We start from the raw sequence: 10,909 nt of genomic DNA on the forward strand, positions 1-10,909 counted from the left end.
AAACAGTTTACTTGGTACAAGAAACAAAATTCAAGGGGATCTTCGGGAAAAGCGGTGAGACAGAAAAACCCAACAATCACACATGTATTGTGGGGACACACACACACAAAAAGATTACAGTATAAAGAGGACAAAGCTGATCATGTGACAAGCAACAAACGTGCAGAGTGAGGATGGGACGCACAGCATCTTGGGTTCTCACAATCCCTACAAGTCCTAAGTAATTGTTTTGGAACTCATTATTGGTGGACACAAACGATCTGGTCAAGCCTCAGTAGGACAAAAATAATCACGTGGGTTGCTTATCTCCAAGGCTTCAGCCCAGGCCTCATATAGCTACACTACGTCAAATGGCAGCGACCGCCTGTCGAACATCTTTGCATTGATCATGGCTAAAGCAAACACACGCTTCTCTGTAGCCAGCAGAGCAGTTGGTCCCGTTGCTGCTTTGTCCAGTCCATGACAGGATGGAGGAGAGCTAAAAGCAAGCTAAATGCAAAAGGTTGCTCAGTCACCCTCACAGCAAAAAAGTTTTTTCTTACATTTAAATGGAATTTCCTGCTTCCAGTTTGAAATCATTGCCTCCAGTTCTGTCACAGTGCACCACTGAGAAGAGCCTGGTTCCATCTTCATGACTCGACCTACCAGATAGTTATTGATACGTTGGTAAGATCCCCCTGACTCTTTTACTCTCCAGGCTGAACTGTTCCTCTCAGCCTCTCCCCATACCAGAGATGCTCCAGTCCTTCAATCACCTTTGTGACCCTTTGCTGGACTCATTTCAGTATGTCCATGTCTCTTCTTGTACTGGGCAGCCCAGAAGTGGGCCCAATACAGTAGATCTGTCTCACCAGCGCTCAGGAGAGAGGAAGAGTCACCTCCCTCCACCTGCTGGCTACACTCCTCCTGCTGCTGCATCCCAGGACATTGCTGGCCTTTCCTCTGCAAGGGCACGTCCACCAGCACCCCACCAGCACCGCAGCAGTGCAGCCATCCCAAGCTGACTGGAGAAACCAGTTCCACTGCAACTGTGATACTATTAAGGGCTGCTGAAGGCCGTGTCAGGGAGGATGTCTGGCACCTTCTCAAGGAGCAGGAAATTCTCCTCTGATTCAGTTCCTTCCATAAGAAATGGGATAATTTCACTACCTTCTGCAGTCAGCAAGTCTCTCCATTCACCAGCAGTATCAGTAAAAAAAACACAGAGGAAATTCTTTGTCTCTACTAAGTGACTGAAATAGACCCGTTTTTTTAAACCTGAATCCTTGCACAGATTTAGTGCGGGAAATGGCTGTGTATCCAAAGCGCCAGTAACCAGCAGCGGGATGTGAAAGCTAGGAGAACAACTGGGAGGGACGAAAACTTTCTTTGCTGCAAGAAACAATGAGACACGGAAATATATCTCGGCATAAAGACTAAATACACAAGGGAACAAACAGTGAATGACCCAGACACAGCTATGATGTCCACAAAGCCAGTATCTAACACTCCCTAACCCTCTCAGAGCATTCCCTGCTCCGCCAGCACAGTGGCTTCTGCAGCCCACAGAGTCCGACCCTTTGGCCCCAGCCCCTACCAGGGCTGCCTCACCGTGCAAGCCACATCCTTCTCTTGGCATCAGACTGTTCACATGGCTCGTTCTTACCCCTTTCTGCCCATTTTAGGTGCTGTCTAGTCCTTCGTCCAGAAGTGACTGGAAGAACCCCTTATGTTCTGCAGGTTTCTTCTACCAGCCTCTCTACGATTACTTCATCTTATGACTCCACAGAGGTAAATGGCTTGAACACTCTCATCTCTGCCTTCTAAGTCCTTTAGCACATATATGGAGGCAGCTGTAAGTCTTGACTGCATAGTTCACCATACCACAGCGCTGCCATTATGGCTGTTCAATTGCCATGAGAACAGCAGCAACCTGCACACAACAGGTTCATGTAGGAATGTGACTGTCATGAAATGGGAAGGAGAACTAAAAATGCCAGCAGAACTTTGGTCCCTGTTCATGGCTGGAGTACCAGCTGCAATGTGACTATCTCTGTAAACAGTCATCATAAAAAGCCTGCTTATTTTTAGAAACATGTTGCATTCTCCTGTGACTATCCAGAAAGCAGAATATGAAACAGAGCTCACATTTCTGCTCCAAGCAACAAGTTCTAGCTTCTGCTGTTTCTAACTAAACCACAAAAGTTTTGGTCCTAGACATTTATGTTCCATCATTTGCAGCTTAAGGGGTTTTGTTAATGTTTTTTTTCCTAAAATTATCTTCTAGTTGAAATGTCTTGTGCATGAAAGGCTTTAACTTGAGAAAAGTTCTCTATAATCTTTGCCCTTAGGATTTTGTTCAGATTTTTGAGCTCAGCAACACAAGCCAGTCTTGGTTTAAAACTTTGTATGTGCAGTAATGTTTCTGACACATCAAAAGAATTTGAATAATTTCTGTATTTGAAAGCACCATGCTCACAAATCATAAGATGCTCATTTCCCCTCATTTTAGAAAGACAATTCAACTTGCAAGTTCCAAATGTACACAGGTGTTGATATTTGACTGCACCACCATTTTCACAGGTGCCAGCAAGTTTAAATTACTTTAAAAATCGAGAGAGATGTGAATAATAATCTGGTTCGGGATTCCTCTAGCCTACGATACCTTTCTGTTGAGCTACACCAGTCTGACTATCCTCTGAGGACACGGGGATACTCAGAACTGCTCATGGTCCGCTTCTCGGAAGAGCTGCTCTTAAGGGACTGCTATCTGCACTGTTTTAGAAAAAGCGTTTATTAACTATAAGGTTAATATACGTAAATGGAGATACCCTATCACCACTTGGTGACACACCCAGAAAGCCAGGTGCAGAATGTGTTAGCACTTGCACGTGGCTAATCTCTTCTAGCTCTAAAAATTATCCTGGATAACTTTTGGCAATGCCTGAATGAAAGATCTTTTTAAGAAAACAAAGCCAGTGCATTCTGACTATCCAACGACATGGCCAGCAAGGCACTAATGGAAGAAAGAGTTTCTCCCGTGGCCCCATAGCTATCCTCTTGCTTTTGAATAAAAGGCTCCCTGGACCAATATTGCATGGATTTCTCTTTCATTGGAGGCCAATATCCTGAGAAGCTTTCCTCATGAGTAGTTCTTACTCCTGGATGTAGTTACGCTGCATATCCTTGGTAGAAGAACTGGTGCATGTCACACGATACACCGCTCACCTGTAGAGTTTTATGGATCACCACACAGTGTATCATCACCTAGGTTTGAGTTAGTTACCTGGTTGTAAGGGAGCTTCCCCCTAAGCCTCCCATTTTCGGTGGCTTATGTCCTCCTGAAGCAGTTACTTTCAAAGCTGAATTTCGCTGTGTTTGTCCTCAGCTCAGCAACACTGAAAAGTCTGAAAGAGTAAAGTTCACCTTTTGCTGTGGTTTGGATGTTCACGTTATAAGAAGCAACTAATTTGGTTATCATGTGTAAGCATCTTCACTAAAGCTAAAACATAAAAGGAAATCAAATCTTGCCTCTTCTTACCCAAAAGTATTTTGTTTCGGTTGGAATTATGAAAAACAGGTTTGGGGTTTGGTTTGTGGGATTTTTTAGATAGACCATTTGTTTGCACAGAGATATTGGAAATTTTATGTAAGATCACATAGCTAACACAGTCTCCTGTGTGTCTGTGGTTTAGAAAATTTATATTAGCATGATCACAGACCACTGTTGCACATTCACTGATAAATATGGCACCAAACAGTACATTCCTTAATACATGAAATAATAAAGTCTGCAGAGACCTCTTCATGGTAATTTACTCAGATTACAGGCATCTTTGATATATTTTAGTACCTTTTTAATAGGAGAAAACCTTTCTATAACCATTATTTTGGTGTTTCACTTCCTTGTGGCGGAAAAGCTGTGGAACATTCCTATCAGTCTTGTTTTGAGCCTCCATCACAAAGTAACAATGTTAGTCACCTTTTCTTTTTTTTTATTTTATTTTTTAATTTTATTTTCAGACCACATTAAAGGGATATAAACAGAATCAGGTATAGGGTTGAGTCCCAATATAACCATGACCTGAGGAACGGGAAACTCCTAAGAACACTCTCAGCTAATGAGTTTATAGGGCACTGAAGAGAAGTTACGCACAGATACCTTCCATTTTAAGACACCAGGTTACTCTCCTGCACCTCAGGACGTCTTTTGGGTGACCGACACTCAGAATCCCTACCACTAAGTTTAAGAAGGTAAATCTGATCATCAGATGTGCTCACTCCTAAGGACCTGTACACTCTGCACAGTGCTGTAGCTTAGTCCAGTGTCACTGTGTGTCCGCTGTAGCCTAGTCCAGTGCCGCTGTGTATCGGCCAGAGAAAGAGAGGGTGTTTTCTTCTGCAAGGCATGCTGGAAGATATGGAAGCATCCTCACCTATGTATTACTACTAAGGTAATGCCTAGCAGCCTTGACTGAGCACCCTACAGAAGTCCTTTTGTTGTCTAATGTGGCCTCGTTGGAAAAGGATAAAAGCACAAAAAGCACTCTAACCCCATTCCAAAAACTGAAAATCTGGCCTGGGAATGACTGACAAACCCTCACAACAAGTCTGTGACAGCCTCAGGATAGAGAGGTTTCCCAAGGCTCACTCTACTTCCCTAACTCCAAAACAACCCCTCTTCTCCAAAGCATCACTGGGAACCCCAGTATCTGGTATAGGTATAATTCCACCACTTCTTAAAAATGTCTTGTCTAATTTTACCTTTCTGAACACTGGTGGAAGTCTACAGTAGTTTTAGAGGTGGCACTGGCAAAATGGTGCCCAAGAGAAATATACATCAAAAGTTTTCTTTTACAGAGGAAGATAGGATGGAAAGGACCCAACATGTTTTGCTGTGAGTAAGACTAATTAAAATCATAAAATATACTTCAAAATGAGTGATTAACAGTGACATGCTAAGTGAAAAACCTCACTGCGTTCCCACCGCTGCCCTGGAGGGTACTGGGGGAATGCTCATACCTGTGCAAGGTGGCAATGGGATTCATCGTCACTAGCAGATTTACCTGAGTAGAGACCCCAGAGGTATGACAGCAAGTCAAATAAAAACGAAAATGTCACACAACATTGTGACACAGCTTCTTCCCAAATGCGATAAACAACAACAAATATGTATATAATTAGTGCTTGGTTGGTTTTATTCGTGTAGAAGGCATCAAACACTGTCGTCTGATAGCCTGCCTTTTGGCCTATGTCACAAACAACAAAAGGATGATATTAATATTTCCCCAAATAAATTATTCACATCTTCTTTATTAGTTTTAGCTCACAGACATGCACCACTGCCAGCTCTGCAGCCCTTACATTAGGAATCATTCAGCTTTAAACTCATTCCTTTGCCCAGACAGTTCATGTTCAGCAGCAGATCAACCTCACCCTTGCATGCTTTACATGTGGGATTTATTACAACAGTGAATTACAATTCACTCTATTTTTTAAAAAAAAATCTGTACTATTTAAAAACTCAAATAAGCACCTTCTTTACCAAAGACTGCTATATTTTCCATATCTGCAGACCTGATTTTCAAGGTAGTTTGCCCTATGTTGATACCTAAACAGGGCTAGAGATTCAAGTGTTCCATATCCAGCAGCTCTTATTATAGCCAGATTTTATGAAGAATTGAAGCATTGTAGTGCCAAGTTCTTTGGAAAAAAAAGTCATTTACTGTAGTTCTGACCAGGGATCTGGGCTCTTTCGAAAATCTGGCCCCAATACTGAGTGCTACACTCTTGTAAAGTCTTCAGACACTAACTGGTCTGATTTCTCCAGCATTTACACACAAAGCCAGTGATGTCTACAGTTATGGACATCTGGGAAATACATACAATACAAGCCCAATTCTTTGTTTATATTAGTTGGCAAGCATAATATACTCAAAAAAAAAAAAAAAAAAAAAGGATTCATGGGAAATCAGCTAAATGGTTGGTTCTTTCGTCTGTAATTCTCTAAAATCATAGAACGATTAAAATTCAGTATCATTGTGATTATATTAGCAACACTATTACACACTGGGGGCTAGGTTTAGGCTCTCCAGCTTTCAACTGGTTGACCAAAAATTGAAACAGAAGCAGTGAAAACCTGGTGTTTGCAGAAGGCTTTGCAAAAAAACAATGTGAAACCCGCAGCACACCCCAGTCTAATCGGCTCCCAGCTACACTATTCACCACACGGTGTCTAAGGATTTGTTTTAAGCCCTTCCCAAAGCGTCTGTCATCCCGTTTCCTTGTCTCTAGTAAATGTATCATATAACTGTAAATAAATGTTCAAATGAGTTTAGCAGTCATCAGGATGTTTCAAATTTGAGCATGACAGCTTTTTTTTTCCCCTGAAGATTAATTTAAGTTGCATTTGTGGCCATTTTACTATATATTTTTAATGTCACAAACAAATTTCTCACTCTGCTGCTTTCTTGGGATGACAAAACTGATCTTTGTCAGCTGAGCCCTGTATGAAAAACTTGGAAAAATGGAGATGCATTTGAGTATCTTTTTTCTTTTGACCCACAGGACCTCCCAGTTATTGAAGATGAACTGGTTTTATTATTTCTCTCTCAATATAACCTCTTGCTATCACCTCAGTTACAATTCCTGTACAAGTCTCATTTCTATTGCTAATAAAAGGGCAAAGTGAAAGAAAAAACAAATATTAACTTTTTACTATCTTATCTCTTCTTCACCCACTACTTTTGGATGTGTGAGTAAATGATAGTTCCTTTCTACTCTTAGCTTCCCAGCCATGTGACACACTGCAGAACAAGGTAGAGACGTGAGCTACCTGGAACTATACCTGCTCTCAGCGTCTTAACATTTCACAGTGGGTACCCAGCCATGGGATTTTTGGAAGCCCTCAATTCCAATAGCCCTTGGCAGAATGCAGATGGGATTAAAATCATATACTGCTGCACACAAACTATCTGGGGGATCTACCTCTTCAAATCTCGCTACAAGTGCATTTTCAAATGTTCACACAGATTTTGAAAAAATTGCTCCCACATAGAACTGGCGAAGAAGTAGAAAAAGAATGATTGAATCAGTCACTGAACCTGAAATAAGTTATAAAACAATGAACGTAAAATGTGTAGCTAACAAAAGTAAGATAAATACAATGCTAGTGTGTTAATTAATCTTCTCCACAATACTACAAACAATTTGTTTCTGAGCTGTAAACTGTTCTAACCTAATGTGCACAGAAATACATTCCCCCAGGTCTGTCATCCTGCCACAATTAGGGGAAACAAGTGCTCCAGTAGAGCGGAGGAATCTTTAAAAATATTCACACCAACTTCACACACCTAGTATTTTAATGCAAGCTACTAATCATCTCATTCACAACTACTGTCTGCCTTATTTCCTGAAGTACTTCATGGCAGCTATTATGCCAACCAAGGATCATGGGACTAGATCCCTAAGAGACAAGGTCAGACCAGTAAAATTAGCCATCTGTCCAGTAAGGGCTTTAAGCTCAGGCTGTATTTAAGTATTAAGTTTCCAACTGCACAGGCGTTTGTGGTTTGTGTTGTGTTTTTTTCTTCTCACAAGAGCAAGAGAACACACAATACTGAGTGTAAAAAGCAACAGTACAAATCCTGTAACGCTGCGGGATATATGCAAAAAAAAGGTCTAAAGCTGGAAACGTTTTGCGAGCTGAGGCAGAACTTACTAAACTTGTTATCTTCTCCATTGAACTCATCCCGGTGAACTCTGTGATAAAAATCGGTGGTGGCCTCAGAGCCTCCAGGATCGTCGCAGCCTTTAAGACGGTCTCAGGCATCAGCATCTTCTCTTAACGCCGCATTTTTTAAGTGTGCAGAACGTCAAACTTCACCACGCGCTGTGTCCCATCTCGCCGTTTACATTTTACCTGACTGTTTCATGCACTGCAGACCGCAAGGGCTGTAAAAGCAGCCCAGAGCCCCGGTTTCTAACTTTGAGCCACGGAGGACCACACAACCAGCACCCTGATCACCGTGCGCATCCCCCCGCCCGCTGTGGGACGGACACACACACACAACCCCGCAGGCTGCAGGTGACGCTGAGCCTGAGGCAGGACCTTGCAGCACCCCACAGCATGCTTGAGACAGCACAACGACTTTCTTTGATGGAATGATTGCTTTCCTAACCATTTTTCTGTCACATTTACTACTCGGTGTTTACGTTACGCGGTACCGCACACACAACTGCCACCGTCACGGCACCGCCTTGCCGGCAGCAGACCCCCTGACGGCACCGGGGCTGCTCACGCCGCACCACCGGCCCCGGCTCCAGGGAAAAACGGCAAACAGTTGTGCCTTTCGGCGGCAGCAGCTGCCGGGTCCCGGTCTGTAACTTGGGCGAACCCACCGGCACCGGGTGTAAAACGCCAGAGAAAACGGATCGCAGACGGGTTCTGCCACCCCCGCGCCCCCCGGGCGTCTCCCCGCCGCCGCCGAGGCAGCCTCTCCCCGCCGCGGGCGGGCGGGCGGCGCAGGGGCCTGCAGGAGGGGCGGGCACCCCCACCGCCCCCGCCGCTCCCGGACGGGTTCACTTCACACGGGAGCGCCCGGACCCCCGCGACGGCCGGCAGCCGCTCCCGCTGTCGGGCACTGCCCCGCCGGCGTGTGCCCCCGTCCCGCGGCAACGCCGGTTCCAAAGGGGCGCGGAACTTCGCCGGGCGCGGGCGGGCGCCGAGCGGGCACCCCCGACCGGGCCGGCCAGCGGCACCCTGGGACCCCCGACCGGGCCCGCCGCTCACCCTACCTTGCCGGCGGGGGATGCTCCTCCGCGGCGGCGCCGCCGCGCACCCGATGCACGAAGCCAGGAGCAGCAGCGAGGCGAGGCAGCGGCGGCGGCAGTGCCCCGGCACCTCCATGTGCGCCGCGTTCCCCCGCCGCCGCCCGAGCCGGGAAGCGGGGGCCAGTGGCCGGTGGCCACGGGCGAGGGTCGCCGCCGCGCGTTCCCCCCTGAGCGGCAGCCGGGCGGGGAGCGGGGCTGGGGGGCCGGCGCGGAGCGGAGCGGCGGGGCGCGCACCCGCGGCGGCCAGGGAGGGACGGGAGGGGAGGGAAGGGGGGAGGAGGCTGGCTCCGGCCCTTGATGGGATTACCGCCGCCCGTGGGGCGGCCGCCGCGGCGCGGGGCACGGCTCGGCACCTCCCCCCGGGGCGCCGCCGCGCAGCTCCCGGCCCCGGCGCTGCCCCTGGGGGGGGGGGTCGGGGCGGCCCGTGCCGTCGGTGCCCGCTCAGCCGGCCGGCCCTGCCCGCGGGATGGGCGCCCGGGACCACCAGGGCACCGCGGGGCGGTGTGACACCCCTTCCTTAGGGGGGACCCTCCCTGCTCTCCCCCCTCGCGAGAGGATGTCCTCGGCCCCCTCCCGCCCGGCGGGACCGCAGCCCGGCGGCCCCCCTCCCCAGGGCGCAACGGCACTGACACTTGGGGTCATGATTCCTTCCTTTTTCCCTGGTTTCCTTGGGAGGGACGGGGCTGAAGCGGCAGCGTAGTGCCGGGGCGAAGGTGACGCTAGGGAGAGGATTCAGCGAGGAAGTTGTTGCAGAGTTAAGAGGATAAACTTAAATTTAATCCACCCAGATGGAGGCTGAGACCTATCCAGCCACTCCGACTAATATAGAAACCCCTGCGGAGATTAGAGGGAAGGGGGAGGGGTGGGGGAGGAAGGCGTGGGGGAGACGTGGAGTTTGAGGATCCCATGAAAAAACAGGAAGAGATAAGAAGTCCAAAGCATCCCTTCTGAGCGATATAGCATTGGTGGGACAAAAGAGCAAATCTGTTTGGTCAGGTATCCCACCTTGGAAATTTAACAGGTAGAGGAAGGTGCATGAAAATGCGTATTAGGCAGATATGGGATTATCTGCCCTCTGCTTTAGGTTTCATCCTAATCTCGGCCAGTTGGAGATCGCTTTAAACCCTGAAACACCAGAGCTGTTACGTCTTGAGGGTTTGTGTGGGCTTTGGTTTGGAAATGAGCTTCGTTTGTTTGTTTTGCTGTTCACCTCGATAACTTTGAGTGGGCTTGACGTCCATATAAATTACGTATATTTATACAGTCCCTTTTTGAATTTTATTAAATTTCTAACACTGATACTCTGTTCAATGAGTTCCAGGCTGTAATTTAGTAACGTGGGGAAAAAACAGGAGATCAGAAGAAAATCTGTCTCTCTGAGGGAACAATGCTGGGACAGGAAAATAAGGAAAGCTGTACCCTTTTGGGGTATGAGAGGAGACAAGGAAATGGTGACTAAGTCCTTTTGGACAGAAGATCAGAGGAAGGGAGCTGGAGCCCATATGCTGCAAAAGCACCTCAGGAAGAAGTTGGACGGGGAGATCAAAGTCTTCACAGGAGACGATGAAGAGGACAGCCCTTGCGTCCTTCAGGGACACAGCAAGGAGCCAGAAACCTGGTCCCCTTAGAAAGGACAGCATGAGAGTTTCAGAGTGATCCCCAATAGGAGAGCATGCTCAAGGGTGTGGGAATTAGAGATGACGAGTAGCGTACTTGAGATGCCAGTGGTGTCTCTCTCACACCCTTACCAGCCTGCCTTTGCAGAGCCGGATGAATCGCAGCACATGTGGGAGAAGTGCGGGGCCCATGGCAGGAATTCCCGGCAGGGTCAGGGACTGCAGCGCATTGTTAAACTGCAGTTCACAAGACAGAGAATGAACTCTGGACTTCACATTTGCCCACAAGTCACATGGGACTGCTCACTCATCAGTAAAAGCAGAAAGATCATGGCCAGGGGTGGTTAAAAGCTACATCTCTCCTTTACATATCGTCCAAGCTATTGTTATTTGAACAGTATGCTGTCATCCAACACATTACTGCTTCTGCTTTTCTTCTTCCTTGATCTCCTTCCTTCATTCCTTCCTTCCTTCTTTCACTC

General features: G+C 47.1%; 1 protein-coding gene across 2 annotated transcripts in view; it reads right to left on the reverse strand.

Annotated features, from left to right (window-relative positions):
• EGFLAM (EGF like, fibronectin type III and laminin G domains) overlaps positions 1–9,437 on the reverse strand; it is a 77,938-nt gene extending 68,501 nt beyond the window's left edge. For both annotated transcript variants that reach the window (XM_040580291.1, XM_040580290.1), the window contains exon 1: positions 8,776–9,437. In XM_040580291.1, coding sequence (XP_040436225.1) covers positions 8,776–8,887 — 112 coding nt within the window. In that variant the 5' untranslated portion in view covers positions 8,888–9,437. The remainder of the gene's footprint in view (positions 1–8,775) is intronic.
• Between the last annotated feature and the right edge of the window lie 1,472 nt (positions 9,438–10,909).

This window comes from Falco naumanni, chromosome Z (assembly GCF_017639655.2).
Source record: "Falco naumanni isolate bFalNau1 chromosome Z, bFalNau1.pat, whole genome shotgun sequence".
In the NCBI taxonomy this organism is placed as follows: domain Eukaryota; kingdom Metazoa; phylum Chordata; class Aves; order Falconiformes; family Falconidae; genus Falco; species Falco naumanni.